The sequence below is a fragment of the Neolamprologus multifasciatus genome, chromosome 10 (genome assembly GCF_963576455.1).
Source record: "Neolamprologus multifasciatus chromosome 10, fNeoMul1.2, whole genome shotgun sequence".
In the NCBI taxonomy this organism is placed as follows: domain Eukaryota; kingdom Metazoa; phylum Chordata; class Actinopteri; order Cichliformes; family Cichlidae; genus Neolamprologus; species Neolamprologus multifasciatus.
The window spans coordinates 24672825-24695069 of NC_140448.1; the positions used below are offsets into that span (position 1 = coordinate 24672825).

At 38.4% G+C, this 22245-nt stretch overlaps 2 protein-coding genes across 3 annotated transcripts in view; both read left to right on the forward strand.

Annotated features, from left to right (window-relative positions):
* On the forward strand, positions 1-7233 carry LOC146510311 (uncharacterized). Its single transcript, XM_085175612.1, has 3 exons — positions 1-348; positions 2577-2879; positions 3112-7233. Exons 1-3 carry the CDS (start codon positions 37-39, stop codon positions 3739-3741), a joined length of 1245 nt encoding a protein of 414 aa, XP_085031738.1. The 5' UTR covers positions 1-36; the 3' UTR covers positions 3742-7233.
* Positions 4966-22245, forward strand: part of ttc3 (tetratricopeptide repeat domain 3) — a 25640-nt gene continuing 8360 nt past the window's right edge. The window contains exons 1-29 of one of the 2 annotated variants that reach the window (XM_085175609.1): positions 4966-5074; positions 7163-7233; positions 7328-7364; positions 9795-9951; positions 10039-10120; positions 10213-10266; positions 10563-10695; positions 10882-10967; positions 12495-12589; positions 13075-13137; positions 15008-15062; positions 15780-15969; positions 16153-16177; positions 16256-16319; positions 17018-17042; positions 17904-17964; positions 18111-18198; positions 18274-18426; positions 19042-19122; positions 19331-19440; positions 19537-19663; positions 19740-19862; positions 19955-20056; positions 20156-20248; positions 20340-20404; positions 21133-21281; positions 21387-21707; positions 21827-22102; positions 22183-22226. In XM_085175609.1, the coding sequence (XP_085031735.1) occupies positions 7174-7233; positions 7328-7364; positions 9795-9951; positions 10039-10120; positions 10213-10266; positions 10563-10695; positions 10882-10967; positions 12495-12589; positions 13075-13137; positions 15008-15062; positions 15780-15969; positions 16153-16177; positions 16256-16319; positions 17018-17042; positions 17904-17964; positions 18111-18198; positions 18274-18426; positions 19042-19122; positions 19331-19440; positions 19537-19663; positions 19740-19862; positions 19955-20056; positions 20156-20248; positions 20340-20404; positions 21133-21281; positions 21387-21707; positions 21827-22102; positions 22183-22226 (2919 nt within the window). In that variant the 5' untranslated portion in view covers positions 4966-5074; positions 7163-7173. The remainder of the gene's footprint in view (positions 5075-7162; positions 7234-7327; positions 7365-9794; positions 9952-10038; positions 10121-10212; positions 10267-10562; positions 10696-10881; positions 10968-12494; positions 12590-13074; positions 13138-15007; positions 15063-15779; positions 15970-16152; positions 16178-16255; positions 16320-17017; positions 17043-17903; positions 17965-18110; positions 18199-18273; positions 18427-19041; positions 19123-19330; positions 19441-19536; positions 19664-19739; positions 19863-19954; positions 20057-20155; positions 20249-20339; positions 20405-21132; positions 21282-21386; positions 21708-21826; positions 22103-22182; positions 22227-22245) is intronic. The other variant, XM_085175610.1, reaches the window with a different exon arrangement.

The following is a 22245-nucleotide window of genomic DNA, read 5'->3' on the forward strand; positions in this document are numbered from 1 at the left end:
ACTGATAACACTGAGCACACACAGACAGATTCAGCCATGATCCTGACGGGCCGCAGTTTATGTCTTCCTTCTCGAGCCACCGTCCAGGAGCTCTTCTCGGTGGCTCAAGATGCCAGCATCATCCCTGATATTTCCTTGGATCCTGTTCTCACCACCTTCCTGTCGCTGGATTCGTCAGCAGCGTTGCAGCATCAGTACAACTTCTTACAGCGGAGCATGAGCATGGAGCAGCAGAGCACGTTCAACCTCAACCTGACGGCAAAGCTGAGGGGCAGCAGGGTAACCTGTGGAGGAGTGGGGGTTGTTGCTCTGGCTCTGTCCATGCTTTTTGATCAGGTTGCTCAACAGGTATGTAAAACGGTTGCATTTTAGTGTGAGATTATTTTTTATTATCATCACTTTTTCCCCTCTTTGCTGAGTCTGTGTTCCCACTTTCACTTTACATCCTGTTTTAGTTTGAAGGTCCAATCTTCATGTGGTTTTGTTACCTTTTTACTTCCTACACTACCCCCAATATTATACATTTTACATCCTTCTGTCTCTTTAGTATATCATCCTTTCTCATTTTGCTGTTTGTACAATTATGTTTCCACCACAAAACTTTATTTTATTTATATATATTTTTTATGTCATACAAGGTCTTAAATAATCATCCCATCTTATCTTAATGACCTTGTAGTACCATATCACCCTATTAGAGCACTTCGCTCTCGCTCTGCAGGCCTACTTGTTGTTCCTAGAGTATTTAAAAGTAGAATGGGAGGGAGAGCCTTCAGTTTTCAGGCCCCTCTTCTGTGGAACCAGCTTCCAGTTTGGATTCGGGAGACAGACACTATCTCTACTTTTAAGATTAGGCTTAAAACTTTCCTTTTTGCTAAAGCATATAGTTAGGGCTGGACCAGGTGACCCTGAATCCTCCCTTAGTTATGCTGCAATAGATGTAGGCTGCCGGGGGATTCCCATGATGCATTGAGTTTTTCCTTTCTAGTCACCTTTCTCACTCACTATGTGTTAACAGACCTCTCTGCATTGAATCGTATCTGTTATTAATCTCTGTCTCTCTTCCACAGCATGTCTTTATCCTGTCTTCCTTCTCTCACCCCAACCGGTCGCAGCAGATGGCCGCCCCTCCCTGAGCCTGGTTCTGCCGGAGGTTTCTTCCTGTTAAAAGGGAGTTTTTCCTTCCCACTGTCGCCAAAGTGCTTGCTCATAGGGGGTCATATGATTGTTGGGCTTTTCTCTGTATCTATGAAGCGCCTTGAGGCGACATTTGTTGTGATTTGGCGCTATATAAATAAAATTGAATTGAATTGAATTGAATAATTACAAATGTTGACTTCCTAAATGGAACTTCTAAGACAATGACTCGAAAACAAGAAAATGAAATGAAATTTTGAGTTATTAAGTCAAAATTTTAGGTTTTGTTTTTAGGATTATAGTTTAACATTTTCTGTTTTGTTTGCCCACCATACTATATTTATAAATAAATACATACATAAAATGAAAAACATTTTATTTTGGATTAGGACATCTTAGTTGGACAGTAGTGCAATAAGTGACAATTGCAGGCTACACTTTAGAAATGGCTCATGATCAAAGTAGCTATTCATTTTACTTGAATTTCTTCCTTCCTAAAAACTGTCCCTACATCTAGTTTCTTACCTCTTACCCTGAGCACACAGGGGAAAAGAGAAAGCGCCAGTTGTTTTAAGAGATTTGATCAGGCAATCCAGTGTCAGTAATAAAAATGAACCACTGGGCTGCTATCAGTGCTTCTAGGGTGGGTGCATAGCAGCCGGCCTGCAGCATGTTTAGTTATATCGAAAAAGAAAAAACAATTATATTGACCCATTGGGCAAATGGCCGGTATGCCCGATTAACAGTCCAGCCTGGCTTCAGCCACCCAGCCCATGACCCTAAAGTGCATAAGTGGAAGAAAATGGACCGCAGACTAAACAGGGAGTGAGCAGAGGACTAACCAACCTTATGTGCTTGATAGTGTAATTAGATTACTTACATGAGTTAGCTATAAATGTACTGACAGTGGTTTAATGGTCTTGCAGCAGGAAGGTTCTGTTCTAAAACCTGTGGCATCTCCAAAGGGACAAACATTCAAATTCTGGGGCTTACATCTACTTTTGGAGAGTATTTTTATTTCCCTCCTGCACCACATGTCTCAATTCCTAAAAGATATCTTGAGGACAAAGGAGAGTAATTGTGGATAGAGTTGTATCCTCTATGGAAGCTCCTTTCCTAAGCATTTGGAGAATGTGTGTCACTCTTTGCTCAAATGATGACTGCCATGCAGATACTTTGGTGTCATTTCACTCTGTTAGAAACCTCTCTAAGCAAAATGAACTACTGGAACGTACCCAAGGAGTCACAAATTCATGAAATAAAAAAGCCTTGTGTTTTTTCCCATTTTTCCTCTTTCTGGCTCTCTGTGTTTGGAGTTATGAGGTGTCTTTCTTTAATGTCTGAAGTACTCTACTGACGCAAATACTACCTCATTTTCTGTCCGTGTTTGGGCCAGCATGACAGTTTGTGTTATAAACTGTGCTTCGTATTCCAAACAGGTCCGAGCACAAGGATCAACAGAGGGTCCCTCGTTAACTCAACCATCCCGGCTTAAGAGGATTTTTGGCATCAGCAGCTCATCGAGAATCGGCTGGATTATCCACAGCTTCCTCACCCTTATCCCAGGCATCGCCAACAACCAGGATCAGATGGCTGAGACCACAGAGCTCTACGATAACTGGCTGAAATTTGAGCTTCTCGACCATTATGAGAGGATGACCACAAGGAAGAGAATGAGTTCAGCGTCCATGCAGCAGTGGCTGACAGGAGCTGCAATTCACCTGCACATGAGAATCCACCAGGTCAGGACAGATAGATGAAAACACATCCAGCTCAGGTTATGATAGTATGTGTTTACTGTAGTGCATCTGTACGCCTCTACATTGTAAAATCTGCTTCATATGTAGGTAAGTGTTTACATCCCATATTGCAGGTTCTTTCTCTCCCTTTAGATGATGGCACAAAACCAAAGCTACAGAGAACTTTGAGTGGGAGGTATTGAGTTGATTTTAAAGCACTTTCCTCTTCCTACAGGCCCGTCTGCAGTCTGTGCCATTAGGATCAGTTGAATCAATGCGCATTTCTTATAAGACGGGGTTAGGTCACCTGGTTCGGGGCTATACAGCCTACCTACGCGCAAACATCCAGGAGACTTCAGCTCCTGGTCCACAAAAACCAAGAACCAGTGCTGCCAACAGACCTAAACATGCTAACACATCTACTATAACCAATATGACATGCTCCAACAGCCTCCTTGTTAATGGTAGCCAGGTTGGTCCAAGTAATAAATCTGCCACACCCAGTTCAACTACAGGAATTAACAGAGGCTGTAAAACTGATGAATCAGGTGGAGACTTTGGATTTAATGTCCTAAATGGAAGCAATGACACCACGATGACAGGCGACACCCTCTACACTTCATCCAGATACAGCAGGACAAAGGAAGGCAGCATGCTTGGACTGTTAGTCATTGAGCCCTCGAGAAACGTGAGTCACAGTGTGCAGCATCACCCCTGTGAGTCTCCAGCCATACAAGAAGCTCTGGTGACTCGAATAATCAACGTGCAGGACCTGGAGAGCAACGAAAATTTTTTCCTGTATCCTGACGGAGTTTTTCAGAGCCTGCTAAGGCAGAGGGATGACTTCGAACTGAGGACAAATTAGACAAAAACAAATATCTGATTAGTCAGCCACAAAAACTAACACAATGTTGTTACAACCAGAAAAGCACATAATTTTGTTTCCTATTTTCTACCAGTGTATTAAACTCGGTCAGTTTCCACATATATAAGACCCTTTCAATACAAATTTCACACTAACAGTATGAAATTTTTCACATAATTTAGGAAACAAATGAAAGTGTTTTATTCAAACTGTCATCAAATGTCAAATGTCATTTCAAATTTGAACAGACCCTAATAAAAAAAACTCACATTTGCAAAAAGGAACTAGTGACAGTTCTTAAATGGTATCGATTATTTTTCACAATAATGCAAACACAAACTATGTAAAAATACTTTGAACATAAAATTCATAAAATTCTTAATCATAAAAACTATGGAAATGCAATTTTAATTCGGCTCTATTGCTGGATTGAGTAAACATGACAAGTTGTACCACAAAAGCAAAGCTATTAGATACTAGTAGATAGTGTAATCCAAAGAGAAGACAATAAAAAATATAGCACACATTGTAATAAATGAAAACCTACACTGAGACTAACCTAAACAAAACCTAACATTGTATACAAGAAAATTAAACTGAAACTTAACATTTAATTAGAATTAAAACTGAACTCCAATGAGCAGTTTCCCGGTGGAGACTACCTGAAATGAAACTGAACTAAAAACAAAACTTAACAATTAATAATATCAAACGTAAATAAAACTGAAAAAAAAAATAGTGTGAAATTTCATTATCATTTACTGAGTTGCTTTATTTTTAACGTAATTTGTTTACCTAAAGATATAAATTAATAACAGGGCGTACATCTGTGGAGGGGCACCACCACTCCAATTGTACAGTAACCAGCTGTACTTCAGCTCCGGATGCAGCAGGAGGCGCTATTCAACAGTGAATAGTAGTGAACGCAGCTAAACGGGTAAAATGATTTTTCCCTCCTTCTAGGCAAAAAAAGTGCACATTTTAGTTTAGTTTATGTAAGAATAGTATTCATAATATTATTATAATATCATGACTGGTTTTGCTTGTAAGACGCTATGATTCAGCTAATGCTAATTTCCCTAACAGGTATTTTATTACAATTTTTTTTAAATAATTATATTTAATTTCGTAAGCTCTTTCACCAAATCAGGAAAAAAACCAAACAAACCCTGAAATAATAAAAATGTTTGTTGCAGGAAATTTATGCAATTAATTCGCGGGATCCGCCTACTTTGACGCATGCGTGTGTTAACCGCGCCTTCATTTCCGTAAACTAGCATGAACAGGAGCAACGAGGGTTACTGTGAAGCATCCATACAGCAGTTATCATAAGGTACGTGTTTGAATTTCTGCTGTTTGTTATTTGTCCATAATATTTTATTTCCCCCCCAGTAAAAAAACAACACCCAGCTACACTACGAGGCTGGCTGAGGCTGATGCTGTGAGGCGTCGCGCTAAAACAAAGTAGGAGAAAAAGTGTCAAAACGTTGTTGAACAGTCATTAACGTATGTCACGTTGTTAGAAAGTATGTGTAAGCTAAAGCTAATGTTGCTTACACTTACTGCATTGTGTTATATTTCCGCTACCAGGCGTTTAACATGGCTCTGTAAGCCACTACGTAGGTTAGCTCATATGCTACAGTGCTAACATTGTTATTGGGGCAAATTCCTGTGAGATTAGGTTTCAACTAGTAGGACAGTCCTCCATCTTTTTTGTTTTAGTTCGGGGGACCATGAGCTTCAAGCATTTCTAGTAATAACTCAGACTGTACCTAGGGTTGCCTGCATATATATTGGGCATCACCTCATGATTTTCAGGTGTCTTACATGCCCGCTCTCTGCGTAATGGCCTTACTATGATGGAAGACTAGTTCACCACACCCGGTCACTGGATGTTGGGGAAACTGCAGTTTGGTGCTCAGTATATTCCCAAGTTGTGTAAAAAATGAAGCCTTGAGAGGAGACTGCACGAGGAAGTCTGGGCGTATCTGGGCTGGTTCTGTTAGATAACGCTGTCAATTGTATGTGTGGGTGTGGTGTTTAAAACCTTATTGAGCAAACAAAAGGGCAAACTCATCCAGGGGTGGCGACAGAGACAGTACAATATTGTCAAAAAGTCAGCTCATTCATTTATATTTTGCAGGTAACCAGACTTTTTATTTTTAGAGTTGTCTTGAGCAGTAGTTTTCCAGGTTTTTCTTTGGATTATTTTTTTCACTCATATTCAGTCTAGTTCTTGTACCTGACCACAGTGATATTTGAGAAGTGAAATGAAGTTTATTGGATTTACAGAAAGTGTGCAATAATTGTTTAAACAAAATCAGGCATAAATTTGGGCACCACAAAAAAAGAAATGAAATCAATATTTAGTAGATCCACCTTTTGCAGAAATTACAGCCTCTAAACGCTTCCTGTAAGTGAGAATCTTGATTGTGGTTGAAGGTATTTTGGACCATTCCTCTTTACAAAACATCTCTAGTTCATTCAGGTTTGATGGCTTCACAGCATGGACAGCTCTTTTTAACTCATACCACAGATTTTCAATAATATTCAGGTCTGGGGACTGAGATGGGCACTCCAGAACGTTGTACTTGTTCCTCTGCATGAATGCCTAAGTGGATTTTAAGCAGTGTTTCGGGTTGTTGTCTTGTTGAAAGATCCAGCCCCGGCGCAGCTTTAGCTTTGTCACTGATTCCTGGACATTGGTCTCCAGAATCTGCTGATACTGAGTGGAATCCATGTGTCCCTCAACTTTGACAAGATTCCCAGTCCCTGCACTGGCCACACAGCCCCGCAGAATGATGGAACCACCAAAAACCAACCACCAAAAATTTGAGACAACTTAAGTAGTGGAATAAGAAGTGGCAAGCCTAAAAAAAATATCTCTAGCGGATGAAGAATATTTGAAAATCGTGTCCTGGAAAACATCTGATTGGCAACGGCTTTATTTTTCAGTATGACAATGATCCCAAACACACTGCCAGTGCAGTAAAAATATACCTGGATAGAAAACCACAAAGTGAAACACTATCAGTCTGCCAGTTTGGCCTTCCCAGAGCCCGAACCACATTGAGACAGCGTGGGATTATCTTAACAGAGAACAGAACAAAAGGCAGCTGACATTCAGTGAGATTGCAGGTTATGGTGTGATAGATTTTTTAAGAGCTTTTTTTCCCACATAATATCTAAATAGTTTGAACATTTTATTGCAGAGAGGTGGAGCCAAGCTTCATTAAATTGAACTAGATTTTCTCTTGTATGGTCAGTTGTGTTGTAGTTTCACTGTAATATAGACAGAAGCTTCTTGCTTGTTGATTTGCATTCACTGAAGTAAATTCAAATCATCGGCAGAAATGTATTTACATCTTTTTAGCATGTACTGTAAAATTGGCTTTGGTGATTGATGTGAATGTTTTTACAGAGCTGAACAAAATGTCAGATCCAGACTCTGATTCTGATAATGGTGTCTTGGGCAGAACCAGACCACCTTTGGTGAGTTAAAAATCTTTTAATAAAATGATTTGCTTATTTTATTTTTCTTTCCTTTATGTCACTGATTAACATTTTCCCCCTTTTGGTCACTCAGAAAATGGAAGATATGGTCATCACCTTTCGTCCATCAGGTAAGAAGCTGCCCAAACAGTTATAAGGAATTAACCCTATAATACTAATGTTGAGTGATTTATTTTTTTCACCCACATGATTTTCATTGTTTTTTTCTTTTTGTGACAATGTACATGAGGAAATAAGAGTACTTTTTTGTCGTGTATTGTTGTAATCTAATATACTTTTATGGGAAGTGTGTTTTATCAAGTAAATTATACGTGACGTTAGTGGTAATGCAAGAACTGCAAATTGGTGTTCATGAATTAACCTTACATACTGGGTTATCATAATAATCTGATAATAACTGTGTTCTTTAATGTCATATACCAGCGGTCCCCAACCTTTTTTGCGCCATGGACCGGTTTATGCCCGACAATATTTTCACGGACATGGCCTTTAAGGTGCCGCGGATAAATACAACAAAATAAAACTAGTACCGGTACCGAAAAAAAGAAGATTTATTCATAACACACGTGAAAAGACCCAGGAAAACAGAGTTAATGATAAAAACGATAACAAAATAACGCTGAAAACCAATAAAAACCCTGAAAACCATACATTTCACACCTGAGCCTCAACTCTCGTGGCCCGGTACCGTTCCGAGGCCCGGGGGTTGGGGACCGCTGTCATATACAATCAGAAATTTATTACATTTAATGTTGAGCAACCCTTTTAATAATATCATTGCTAATGAATAAAGTTCATGTTTTTACTTGCGTAAGTAAAAACATGCACTTACATTTTTAGACTCACTTGCATATTGCACTAATCTTAGAGCAAGGGTCACATCTTTGGTCTGCAGCTGCACATAGCCTCTTTGGTGTTAAAAGGGTGCTGTTTACTAAAGAGAGACTGTTAGTTTTGTCACTGAAAGGAATGAACACAGGTGATTTTACACTGACCCTTATATGCATTTGTAGGAATCTTCCTTTGATGAATTACTGTAGAATAAAGCAAATTCATCCCACCTGACCACCTCAGTTTTTCATAGAAAGATTTGGAGGCATATAGAAACAATGTTTTCTCAGATAGAGGAGTGATGTGATATACCCTGAAATGATATACCCTGATGCAGCTGTTACAGTTTGCACCAGTTTATTTATCTAGGATAAGATAGGAGATGCTATCAGGACAGCTGTCTAACTGATGCAGGTGGATGACTCAAACTGAGGGCAAGATGCCTCAACTTTGCATCATGTAGCGCCCCATTGAGTCCTCGCCCTGCATGTTTAAAACACTGCTGGTGTCGTAGTCTTCAATTCTGTCTTTAGATAGTAGAAACCAGGATGAGCCTGTACCAAAATGATGGGAAAATTGGAGAGTACACAAAAGAAGAGAAACGGCTCTTGATCGGAAGCATACCACATTGTCTATCAAACATTATGGACACAATGTTATGCTATGACCACGTATGACTGCCAGTGGAAATGAGTCACTAGTGTGTGCGATGATGTGACTACTGATATAAGTAGCAGTACAGGGCTGTACTTTTAGGTCAGATTCAGAGAAATGCTGTAAAATTTATTAGAAGTGCTTCACAGTGCAAATGGCTAATGACCGAGAACATAGTGCAAAAGCAACCCAAGAGTCTCTCAAGGAAAATAAATTGGATGTTCTATACTGGCCAAGTCAGTCACCTGATCTCAGCTCAACAGAGGAGCTTTTCAGTTTCCGAAGCCACAGAGAGCCAGAAAACAATCTTTTTCAGGCAGTCACAGACTGCAAAGGAATTTTACAGAAGTATTGAAAACAACACATTCAAAAGTTTGTTCAAGTAATTTTGAGCCTGTGATAATCAGGTCCTGTATATAAAAAATGAATGCAATACTTTTGTCACATCTTGATTGCTTGATCCACAGCGATGGTGCTCAGAGGCAAAATGACAAAAAGTTTTTGTCCAAAGATTTGTGGATCTGACTGTATAAAGCAGTGTCTCCAGTACAAATGTAACAATGAGAATGATAGAGGAAGCTTTAATAATATATTAGGTTCAGTCACTGTAGTCCAATGTTGTGACCTAGACAATTACTGTAGATATATTTTGTTACATGTACTTTTCTGAGTTCTTTTTTTTCTCACTTCTTTTGTAGAGTGAGTTTTAGTGAAGATGCTATTAAAAAACTACAGTGAAGCGATATGTTTTCTCATATTGCACAATATGTTTCATAAGAGAAGGGGGTCATTTTATGAAAAGTGCAAACTTGTGAAATGTGGATTATTTGGTTACAAACTCTTATATATGCATTAGTTGTGACTGGATTTAACAGTCAAGTAATTGTTTTTGAGTTTATTTGTTCAAAAACAGTGATAATCACTAAAAACATTTTTAATGTTTTATTTTCCTCTTTTAAAACGAACAGATGGAATAATCATCCTATAATGTGCCATCTTCTGTTTGCTGTCACTCAACACCTTGCATCGTTTTCTCCATGTGTTTTTTTTTCCAGAGGACATTTTTAATCGATGGTATGATATCCCTCTTGACAAAAAAAGAGAAGCAGTGCAGAGAATGAAAATTTGTTCCTTCTGGCTTCCCATTCTGCTGCAGCGTGATGAGTGCGATACTGTTCGCTGGGCTATTGAAATAGGTCTAATCAGCGCAAAGTAAGCACAGTTATAATTACCTGTAGTTAATACCTCTTCATCATCAGTGTTTAAACTGTTAATAGATGTGTAATGGTCTCTTTTCAGTGAAAACAACGATATAAATCTAAAGCACATAAGAAGAATAGAAATAGTAGAAACGATCTTCAGGGCCTTGGAGAGAGGAGTTGTAAGTTAAATATGTCAGTCAGACACAGAGATAAGATAAGTCTGTAAGTCTCATTTTCTTTATAACAGGTGCTTGTTTGTTCTCTCTCCCAGGTAAAGAGGAATGAGTCAAAACATATTGTTCTACTTAGCAACAGGCTTAACTTGGTAAGTTTGGAAAAATTATTGTAATTATTGATTTTGGAAGTTTGTTGGGTGATTTTAAAAATATATAAATGAAAGTGCTCTAAAAAGTGACCAGTTTTTCATTTGATTTCTGACACGTGAATGTCAAAAGTCAGTTATTCACCAAAAATGTATTTTTGGTAGCAGGGTCTCACCTGTGTGCATGTGCAGTGTGTTTTCTGTTATTTTTGTTATTTTGTCCAAAATGGGTACAAATGTAATGCAGCTGTACAAACAGTGCTCATGTGTGATGGTGTGTTGACTTTGTTTAAAACCAGCGCAGTGCGGACATCTTGGATGATGCGTTTCGCTGGTTGCTGCGAACAGGAGAACCTGATATACAAAAGCAAATGACTGAGCTCAACTCTGGGCACACCTGCTTCACAGCTTTCCACTTCATCTTCACAGAGTGTAAGACACAGTATCTGCTTTTGAGTGCTCAGCTCTAGTAATTCCTGTGGGTATCTTTATGTGTTGAGTCTGTGATATTCATAGTTTTTTTTTTTTTCCCTTTTCTAAACAGTGAACTGGTTTGTTGATAATTTTCTTTGACTTCGGTGGTGGTGTTTTAAAAGCTGAGACTTGTCTTTTGTTCAGATGCCAGGCTTATTCAGGATCTGGGAGGCAGCCAAGATAGGAGGATGAAGGAGCTGATGACTCCACCGTCGGACTTTAATGTTGAGGTAAGAGCCACCACACTGTTTCTCATAGTCTTTTTTTTTTTTTCCCCCACTGGTGCCTGCTCAGCTCAACTGGACTCGCTTTTTAGGGTTTTCCATTAAGTGGTAGTACTTGGTACCAAATACTTTTTTAGGTACCTTCTTGCGCCGAAGTTCCAAGGAAGATGGCTCAATCTGGAAATGTAATGTCAACAGTCTGCAAGCCACTGACTGGGAAATCAATAACGTCACTAAATGAGTCATGAGAGCTTTTGAAACCCGGCCACGAGAGACATGGCTGCACAAAAACTAACACCTTGGACCCAGAGTGTGACAAAAAGACAGAAACTGAGCAGTATTTATACCATCGATTCGACATCCTCCATTGCTACTTGTATCTCATACAGATGACGTCATGAGATTTTCGGCTGCGTTGCTATAATGACCAAGAACGAACGTCCAAGAACTCAAACTGAACCGCTGAAAATAGTTTATTTTGATGCACATGCTGTTTTTTTTGCAAATTTGCACTATAATATTTATTTTCGTTTTTCCTGCAGTATATAAAAATTGGTGTGTTTAAAAAAATAAATAAATAAAACTATGAAGACACTCAAAATAAATTTCCTGTGGTGGGAAACTAGTTTGTGCAACTTTTTTGTATTTACAGTTTTGAGGGATAAGCCTCTTAAATTTCTCTAACTAGAAATATATGTTAAAAAAACAAAAACTATTTTCAGTTTTTTTGTAGTTTATTGCACTTTTTTGCAATTTATGTAATTACTATGCACTTAATGCATACATATTATTAAAATTTAGGCTGTAATGGTTGTATTGATGTACAGCAACTTGAAATGCTCCCAAGACTGGCACTACAACATGTAAAAATATAATATAAGCTCTGGCGGACTTGGTTCTATGGTAGGTCTTAAAGGGTTAACAAGGTTTCTAACTCCATCTTTATGGTGTTTTGAAAAGTATCAGAGGGCTTCACAGTTTGAATAAAAGCTACACATTAAAGATAAGTATCCATGTTCGAACATGGACATAAAGGCACATAATTATTCCAAGTTTATAAATGTAAACACAATGAATGTTGATCATATTGTGGCATACAAGTAAAACATCAAATAATTTAGATTGGGGACAAAAATCAAAAAGCTTAAAAATAAGCTGACACTGAATTAAAGGTAATCTGAAACTGAAACTTGGTTAACATAGAAATGGATATCCATTACCTCTGACTGGGATTTAAACTTTTGTCAAGCTAACAGTCAGCTAACAGAAATAAAGCCTGGTTATGTTGAACTTATTTCATACAGGACACCAATGTGCTGCATGCATGCCCTCACGTGACCTTGCTCAGCCACAAATCCTGCTTCATAGTAGAGCCAGCAGGCAGTCTACTTGCTGTAACATGCTTGAAAACAACCTCAGACGCTCAATAACTTTAAAGTGCTTCCTCAATAGATTTAATGCTGTGTTTTTTTCCTTCCTGTGTTTGAATGCATTTCTCTACCGCCAGTGGAAATAAATATATTCCTCCCCCAGAAAAGTGAAGAGATGAAGAAGAAAGGAAACGAGCACTTTGAGAAACAGCAGTATGAAGAAGCGGTGAAGTATTATTCTAAAGCCATCGAATATTAGTAAGTAATACTTCTCTGACATTAAATTTTATTGCCATGCCTTTACCTTATGACAACTGTGATACACTGCAGCACCATCATAGTGAGATGTATAAGGTGTCGGTCACATATGCCAAGAGACTGTTCAGTAACCTCCGGCTTCTAGGGAAAAATGTGTATTCGCCATGACTGGTTGGTGAATGGTTGCTGGCTGTTGACACAAATTTTTACCTTGTGACCTCCAGCAGCCACTGTCCAACCAGTTTGGGAATGCACCCCCCCCCCCCCCCCCCCCCCGGCAACCACTGGTTGCCAGGGTGTTGTTGGCCGGCCATTAAGCCCATGTGACTGTGGCTGTACATTTCTTAATACAGCCTAAATATGCTGCTTGTCACTGAGTGTATTTAATCCATGGAAATATGTCAAAAAACATGTTCTACATATCTGTCCACTAAAAAGTAAAGTTGTGCCTTTTGTAGTTAAAATGAATTTATTTCTCTTCCCAGCCCTGACAATCACAAACTTTATGGAAACCGAGCCCTATCCTTTATCAGGTGTAAGAAATATCTGTAAGTACCACTCATTCTGGAGCACTTGCCACCGTTCTGTTTGATAAAAAGCAGAAAAAGCAATGCTTAATAAATTAATTATACCACCACCCAATGTAAGGTTGTAAATTTTAACTCACAGCTGCCCTAAATTAACAGCTTTGGGAATTTTTATATTTCTGTAGTAGTTAATCAACAAGTGTGCGCAGTCTCATTAGTCAAAATCTTATTATTAATGCTAAAACAGAATTTTTGTTAATCGTTTTTTTTAATTTTCTGTTTTACAAAAAAGCTGAGAGGATATTAAAACATCTTCTTTTCTTTTTTTTTTTTTTTTCCTTTTTCTTAATTGTTCACTTACATCCCTGAACAGAAAAATAATTTTAGTGGTTGAATGTTTTGCTTGATTAATTTCTGACTTCTCAGAGATATCCAGCACTCCGGCTTAAATTTGGGTATAAAAATATGAATTTGGTTCATTTCTAATATATTTTGTGCTCTTATTTTTATGGTGAGTGGCCTAATAGGTTTGTTAAGCACTGTATGTTTCCTGTTGTCTTTGTGTACTTTCTAGCCTACCTGGCACCCTATTCTTTTAAATTCTCTGAACCATATTAGTGGCTATCATAGATATAAACACATAAATATCTGGTTTAGATCAGGGCTCTGTCATGCTATCTCCCATAGCAGCGATATAGTTTTAAGTGATATCAAACTGTAATTTTAGGATAGAATGATTTAGCAATGCCTCGAGTGTTTCACCACTTGAGGCAGAACCAGGCTGTGATGGCAGGTGAGGAGGAGATGCTAGCAGCTGATGATGTAAGACCAAAGTAAACAAATGACTGGGTTGAGCATTGGCTGGTGTCATCGTTCCACATGACAGGAAACGGTTTATGCAACCACAACATCCTAGGTAGACAATATTCATCAGTTTCAATTCTCTTATGTGACCCTACTGTGGAGGCTTCAGAGGAGTTACAAGGTAAAGTTAATTTAATTGTTGTTGTTAAGGTAGTAAACGCTTTAAATTAAAATGTCCCATGGAAACACGACCTAGTTTACTATAGTGTTTATATTTGAGTTGTGCTCAAAGTCACTACCATTGTTTCTTGTACGCAATTTGAATTAGGGTGTGTCATCAGAGACGTTAGCTCATTGAAAAAGGATGTAAATGCCTTTCAGTGCTTCTTCATTAATAAATATTGTTTCCTTCTGTGTGCAGTAATGGATCAAAATGTTGTTCAGGGTTTTTTTTTGTCTCTCTATGTTGTCATAAATATAATTACAATTTTTTTTTTCAATATCATCTTAGATTGCGAGGCTCTATCGCCAACCCCTAGTGTCTGTCTATGGAATAAAATAGTGAATTTAACACCAAATATGTCAACACAGTGCTGTTAACCTATTGATTTAATTAATATTGATCTAAAGTCAATATTTAACTGAAACTGGACTTTTTAAAAAGCTGTTAGGCTGACAAATGTTTTAATACCAACTTTCTTTGTGTAGGAAGTCACTTTTGTCTTCAACCAAGACAGAAGTGACATAAACCAAAGAATAAGTGGACTTTCTATTTATTCTCAGCGAATAAAAACACACATGCAGAAACACATTCATCAGATTTTTTAAAAACAAGTTGTTGTATGTAAAACCAGCGTTGCTGGAGCTTTAACCTCTCCACATTTGATCCTCTTCTCTGTGTACCTGGATAAGTTGAAACTTACTGAAAACAACTTGTCATAAATGCTTTCACTTTGCACCTGTGATTGTTGTAAAACTACGCCACACCCATTTTGAGGTGTGTTTTGCTGCAGATTGTTTTTGTGAAGCAGAGCAAGTCACAAGCTCGTGGATCTCTCGATCCAAACTTTTTATTTTTACTTTTCAGAAAAGCGGTCGGCGATGGAAAACGTGCCACTCTGATTAAACCTGTGTGGGCAAAGGTATTTGTCTTTTTTATAATCTTTGTTTGTAATGTTCTCAGTTCATATTCGGTAAAATACATTTCTGCTCCACTGTTGCTTTCATTTCTGCTGAGTTTCTGTTATTAGAGTAGACTGAAGTCTGTGTCACAACAGATTTTGATTACTTTTCTTTGGATTAGTTTTGTTTTTGCAAGTTGCACCGTGACCAGATGCCTTTAGTAGCCATCAACAAGTGCATAGCATAATTCTGGCTGGGTATTTGACCACCTCTGTTGGTAGAGTTCATTTACATTGGTTGGTTTCCTGGCACAGTACCAGCTTTTAAGAATAGTCCAAACATTTTCAATGGCGATAAGGTTGAGGCTTTGGGAAGGCCATTCCCAGAAGCTTAATGTTAGCCTGCTTTATCCATTCCAAAACATTGTCCTGCTGGAACACCCAGCTGTGTCCAAGTTTCAAACATCTAGCTGCTAATTTGAGGTGAAGTGGAAGATTTTGGAAGTAGTCATCCATTTTCATTATTCCATCCACTTTGTGCAATGTACCAGCAAAACTGCCACCCACCATGCTTGTAACTTTGTATTTGGCTTTAGTGTACAGTACCTTATCTGAACAGCAAATGGAAATAAACCAAAAAAGTGTTTGCTTAGCTGGTTCACACTGAGCATTATTATGTGAACTGTGTGAGCAAACAGCTGCTGTGGTGAAGTAATCATCTTTCTTGTTTTTGTACAGGGTCACTACCGTTACTGCGAGGCCTTGTTCTCCTTGGGACACTATGAAATGGCAATCAAAGCAAATAAGTTGGCCCAGATGGTCTGTAAAGATGACCACGAGGGAGTCAAAGATCTGGAAACGCAGTTCTGCAAATACACAACGACGTTTCCAATGGCTCATCCAGGCCCACCTCGAGGATATGTCTCAGGTAAACTTAAAAACCCTGTCTTCTTACAGTGGCTAATGGTAAAGGGTTATTTCTTTTTTTGTTTTGTTGTTGAATGTTTCCACTTTTTACCTTCCAATGAAGATCCTGTTATTGGTTTTTAGTAAAAAATAATCTGTCATATCCCTCCAAATTCAAACTGATATTTCTGTTCTCTGATTTCAGCTGGACCACTAGAGCAAGGTCAAAGGTATGTATGTGCTTTGTGCATTTGGTAATAACCGCGAGTAAAATTCTTATTTCATGCAGTTTTATTTTTTCTTCACAGCTTAAGACTTGGCCTCGTGACACCATCTCATAAGAGTCATCCAGCTGCCAGCACGTCCCCAAAGGTTTGTAACGCATCATTTGAGATTGTGAGTAGAGCAGAATAATAAATTAGTTAGTTTTTGTCGAAATATTAATTGAATGAAATCTTTAATAGAGTGGTTTAATTGATAAATGATTAAGAGTAATTCTGATAATCCAGTTTTCAATCAAAAATGCTGAACAAAACCTTAATTCAGGTTCTTTTTTGTATTTTGTAATCATAAACTTTAGTTTTAGGTCTGTTTGTCTAAGATAAAAGGGGAAATGTCAAAATATTAATATTTTAATACAGAAGAGCTTATATGTGAAAGAAAAATGAAAGTGGCAAGAAAGAAAATGAGTAACAGTATTTAATGTTTGGTTTTTTTTTTTCTTTCAATTAAGTTTTTGTTTTGAGCGTTTACATTTAAGTTGACTTTGATTTCAGTTTTTGTTTCAGTTTCTTATTTCAGTGTTCTGTTTCTTTCTTTTTTTAAATTCTACGATTGATTATTAATTTCTTTTATGCATATTTGTAAATGGATATGTATTGATTACTATGGTCACATGATCTTCAGCTATAGATGTTCTTTTGGTATCTATTTAAAATTTAATTGTGGTGGTTTTAAAAGAACATTCAGATGATAAAAATTTGCGGCTTTAGTTTTGTCACATTTTAAAAATATGACTCATGTTTTGTTGCTTAATTTTTAGAGTTGATATTTTATTTGTGTGTTAACAGGTAGTAAACATGGACAAGCAGACAAGTGAGTGTGTTTTCATCTGTTTGGTTTTTATCTTTCATCATATAGTTGCACTTTCCAGTATGGAAAACTAACCCTTTGAGGCTCTGAGGCTTATTTTGAAGTTTATTGCTAAATTGCCACATGACATGAATATGTATGATGACCATGAAGTGACACAAATTTAGGCTTATTTGCAGTTGATGACATGAATAGAATCAAATTTGAGTTGCTGTGAATTCAGATATTTGTTTATTTATTTTTTTAAATGTTCAAATCAGTGAAACCCATCAGCTGTGATTCTGAAATAGACTGTTGATTAACTCCTGACAGCACTCACAATCAGAAATTGAGGCCTTTTTTGATGGTGTTCGAGGGCAGCTGGCTCAACTTGGCTTTAAAAAAAATGGAGAAAAGTGAAGAAAGTTACAGGACCGTTTGGTCACTTTTATAAATGTTTTGATATCTGGAATATAGTTATATCTCTTCTTGTTGCTGTTACTCAGCTGCTCAAACATAACTGCATTCACGTGAGTAAATCAAGGTGAAACTTTGCTTCCTCTTAGGAGGATCAGAAATCAGAGTAGGCTTTACTTGAGTAACAATTGAATATATTCCTTATTTAACATAAACTGGGCCTTGCTGCAGCCACTCGGTCCATATTCTGGCTGAAACAAACTTGTTGACTCCCTTTCTGTCCCTGTCAGTTTAAAGCAGAGACACTGAGCTCTGGGACTCGCAGAGATTACCTGTATATACACTGATGGCCTTAGTTAGAATTTTGTGTATGTTTAATATGAACTTTGTAAGAGTTTGTGCGTGTAAGATAGGAAATTTGGAAAAAGCAGAAAAGGTCCACTTTAAAGTCTGATATTCTCTCCCAAGGAAAAACTGTAAGGACTCCACAGAAGAACAGCAACAGTAAAGACCTTAAACCACCTAAAAGGTTGGTGAAAACACTGCTATTAATAACCCATAAAAACTGTCTCGGTTTTCTACCACAACATTTGGCTCCATTGGACAGTACTGTCAAGCACAGAAAAACAACTTCAGCAGGGGAAATGTTTAATTTAAAACTTTTGTGTTCTGAAGCGAGCCGCTTTCAAAGAGTGAAAAGGGAGAGTCCAACGCCACAGCAAAGAAGAAATCAAAGAACAAAACTAGTTATCCTGGAAAACAGGTAAGTTTCTCACATTTAGCACTGCTTCAAAGTCATCAGCAGTACCGTTACATAAAGTGGCTGTCCTCTGTTCAGAGCCAGGTAGTGGTTGACGCTAAAGCCGACAGATTGAAAGAGTTCAGATCTCTGGTGGAAGATGCTCACACTGCAATGGCTGACCTCCGTACCCGCAATGCAGAGCAGGCCTTCAGCAGGGCACTGACCTTCCTGGAAACTGTTACAACCAAGGTAATATTAGTTCTTAATGTGGCTAAACTAAAGTATGCTAAAGGCTAAAGTATGAATCTCAATGAACTCCAAATACAAAAAAATGTGTCAATAGTTTTAGTTTTTCTGCAGATTTGCAGTGTTGTGTACAAATTTTTGTTTTTTCCACATTTCTCACACTACACTGATCCTTTCTAGAGATGATGACATAACACTGAAACGAAACTTAACTGGATTATTTGTCTTTATTTACATAGCACTCTTCATACGCACATACAGACCAAAGTCTGTCAAAGTGCTTATTTTATTTTTTTATTTAAAATTGGGATTCAAAATGAAAAGTTTCTATTTGAAATTAGGTCGAGGTTCTTAGATCTTGCCCCAGTGAGTTGTTCACTGTGGTTAATTGCTGATTTAGAGCAGGGAGCCTATTCTGGCGAGTCACTTCCTTCCTCTTCTACCATGCTTCCTCTCACTTTTCATTATAAACTATTTAAGAAGAAGAAACTAAGTTTCTGCTCCCCTAAGCTGTACAAACAGTTACTTTTGAAGCACTAAGTAAAGGTTTTAATGTTAATCCTTTTAGATGATTTACAGTTTCAACAGAATGATTAATGTCCTTCTTCTTCTTCTCAGGAACTTGGACTTTCAATAATAGATGAGCTGTTGTTACTGTTTGGCCATGCGTCAGCCCTGATACAGATCGGCCGGCCGGAGGTAAGTTTTAAGCAAAGTGGTCAAATTTTATTTTTTGGCAGAAGCACCATTCTGCACCAGGGACTACAGCTAAGTCACCGTACATTCTTGTTGCAAAAAGAAGTTCTGATTGATAGATAAAGCAGTTAAGGCAGGAAATTCAATAGCAAAGTGGAACAAGGTGGACTTTGTTGCATTCGCTTTATATGTGGTTGTCGTTCATATGTAGGAACTGACAGGAGCAGAAAAACTGCTGGAGAAGATCAAATCATACGACGAGAGGACGTTTCAGTGTCTAGTTTACTACGCCTTTGGCAAGCTGTATCTCAGGGAGAACAGGTACACAACTAACATCAGTTAACAGCAGTTTTGTCACTGATTCTGACTTTTGCATTTTCAAACTGTACAATGTGTGGATTCTTCTGCTTCTGGCAGGTTTGCAGTAGCTCTGGAGCAGTTTTTAGATTCCCTGCAGATGGTCAAGAATCAAATAACACCTGGTAAACTCACCTGGCCTTTAACAAAAGAGATTGTCAAAGAAACACAGCCAGACTGTTTCAAGGTGAGTCTCAGGTGCTTTATATTTTAACAAATGTGTGATGTGAATCAAGCATTGCTCATGTTTTCTTTCGTTTTAGGAAATTCTGGAAGATGCTATAGAGTTGTGCAAGTTTCCTCCCCTTCCTGATGCCATTTGTCGCCTTGACAAATGTCTTTGCCCAGTGAAAGCTGAAATCTACTTTACTGACCCAGATTTTAAAGTAAACAGCATCCAGTCAATTTTTCACAGTTTAAAAAAAGAAAGAAAGATAGAAAAGATAGAAACCATAATGTTTTTTTCTACTTTATGAAGGGCTTCATTCGGATATGCTGCTGTGAGGACTGCACAGTTGAATATCACGTCACATGTTGGAAGACCCTGAAAGCGTCAGCCTTCTCAGAAAAGAGTGAAAAGGTGAATTTAGACCTTGTTACATCATCCTTCTGTGTATTCTGTTGCTTTCTTGTTATCACAAAGCTACAATTTCCAGACCTACTTGTTTTTGTGTTGCAGGATTTGCTGCAAGAAGCTTGTTTGACTCCAGACTGCATCGGTCAGATCTGTAGTATAACAATCTTTTGTCCGACGGGCGTGGTGAAGTGTAAGGTGAGAGACGAAAGCTCTTTGAGGGGTGGCATAGAAACTCTGGTCATGAGTCACAGAGTTGTTGTTGACTTGAGTTCTTTTGTCTTTTCAGTTTGAAGCTGCAGTCCTCAAACCGCAGACTTTGAAGAAGCCAAAGGTGAATCAGAATTGTACAAGGTGAGGCTGAAGTTACAGAGTTCATTCTGGATGTTTGTGAACTTAAGAAAAAATTAACAACTATGTAGCTACTAGCTAATAATTACCAGCTAGATGTTCTGGTTATTTCGCACTCTTGCTTATACTTTAGTATCAGCAGCTGTTTTGGCTGTAGCAGGGACCCGGTAACTCCCTCTTGAATTTATAAAGTGACAGTGTGTCCGTCTCACACCTACAAGCAGCTGACTCATCTGCATGCCTGTGTGTACAGGCATTTCACTTAAAGCCAAGCTCAAATATTTCCCTGACCAGTAAGGGCTTTTAAACACCCAAATTGCAATGACTGCCAAAGACCGGTCTCTGATTTTTTTTCTGACATTCTTAAAATTTGCGTCACAGTATCTGCAGAGCTCTTCTATTTCAAACGGCTCAGCTACAAAGTGTGATTCAGTGTAGGAGTTACAAGTTAGGTGTGTCTACTAAAAATCTTGGACAGGTTTGAGTCTCAGTAAACACTGGTCGTCGCCAGTATTTTTATTATTTTGTGTTTAACACTTGGCCTGATGTTCACACGCACAATGAAATTCCAGTGAATGCATCAGGGACTACTTAGAGTTGATTCTCTCTCCTAGAATACTTCAACAAGCAGACCGGAGAACCTGGGGATCAAACCATGACCTTAGTTTTATGATTCACATTCACGTGCAGCTGCTTTCTGAAAATCTGTACTACTTCTTGCTGTTTTTCAGTCTGAAGAAGTTAAAATCAAAGGAGGAGCACAAGCTAAAGAGGAAGCAGCATAAAGTGTCTTTTCAGGATAAGGAGGATAAGCAGATTCTGCAACAACAGCAAGACTCGGCAGCTCCGAGTCAGCAGAAAGGTGCCTCCTCTAGCTTTGGTAAAATTTTGTTAAAAAGGTTTCCTTTAGTTAGAATTTAACATTTTGACTTTTCTCAACCCAAACACTTGTTGATTCGCCTTTTGTCTGTTTCCCTTGTTTCAGTCTGGTTAGTGTACAGAGATCGAGTTCTTCTGCAGATCAACCAGAACGTGGAGCTTCTGAGGGGGGAGAATGGCCTCCATATTTCTGTTCTCTTCAGCAGTCTGAAACCCTGGTTGGAGCTGGACTTTGCTAGGGGGAACCAGCTAGCTGGAAGGATGCTGAACTGGCAGCAGGAGCAGCTAGAGACTTTAGGACAAGTTGCTGAGCTGCTGCTGGAGAGGAAGAACCGGGTTTGGGCTCGTGTATTTATCCAGGAGCTCAGTAGCTGTGTGAACATAAATCCCAAACTCAGCAATTGGGCGCACCGGCTCAATGATGGAGGTTGGTGTTTATCCACTTAATCTGATACTCTGAAATACGTGTCAGAAGAGTTTCTGTTGCATTACAAGTGGCTTTTATAGGTATTCATACTGTTAAATGGATTACTGTTTCTTCTGCAGGTCTGAATGCTGCCCAGAGCTTCATTGAACGCTACGCAGGACGCTTGGAGCAACTGGACTTGTCTCTTCTGCTAAAATTTGGACCTTTGCAGGATATGATTATAGAGAAGTTGGGCACGAGCCCGGAGTTATTTTCAAGCATTGGCTTAACTGTGACTGAATACCTTAAACAGGCCCCGCCACATGACATGAGACTCTTTATCTGGACTATGGACGAGCATAAGGATGAGTATGTCTCCTGCCACACTATTCTGGATGAATATTTTGATATGTTGGGTGCGTATTTTGAGCTCAACTAACTTTTGATTGGGAGAGCCTTCATTGTACCTCATGATTTTATTTTGTTTGTTTTTCAGATGGGCATTGTTCGGTCTTAAAAAAGTCAGATGAAAGTCAAAATGTAAGGTTTTTGGAAATCT

Bases quoted from the DNA above. Each gene is read 5' to 3' on its own strand.
- LOC146510311 (XM_085175612.1), top strand. From the start codon at position 37: ATGATCCTGACGGGCCGCAGTTTATGTCTTCCTTCTCGAGCCACCGTC. The intron at 349-2,576 runs GTATGTAAAACG...TATTCCAAACAG, and splicing joins TTGATCAGGTTGCTCAACAG to GTCCGAGCACAAGGATCAAC. The intron at 2,880-3,111 runs GTCAGGACAGAT...CTCTTCCTACAG, and splicing joins TGCACATGAGAATCCACCAG to GCCCGTCTGCAGTCTGTGCC.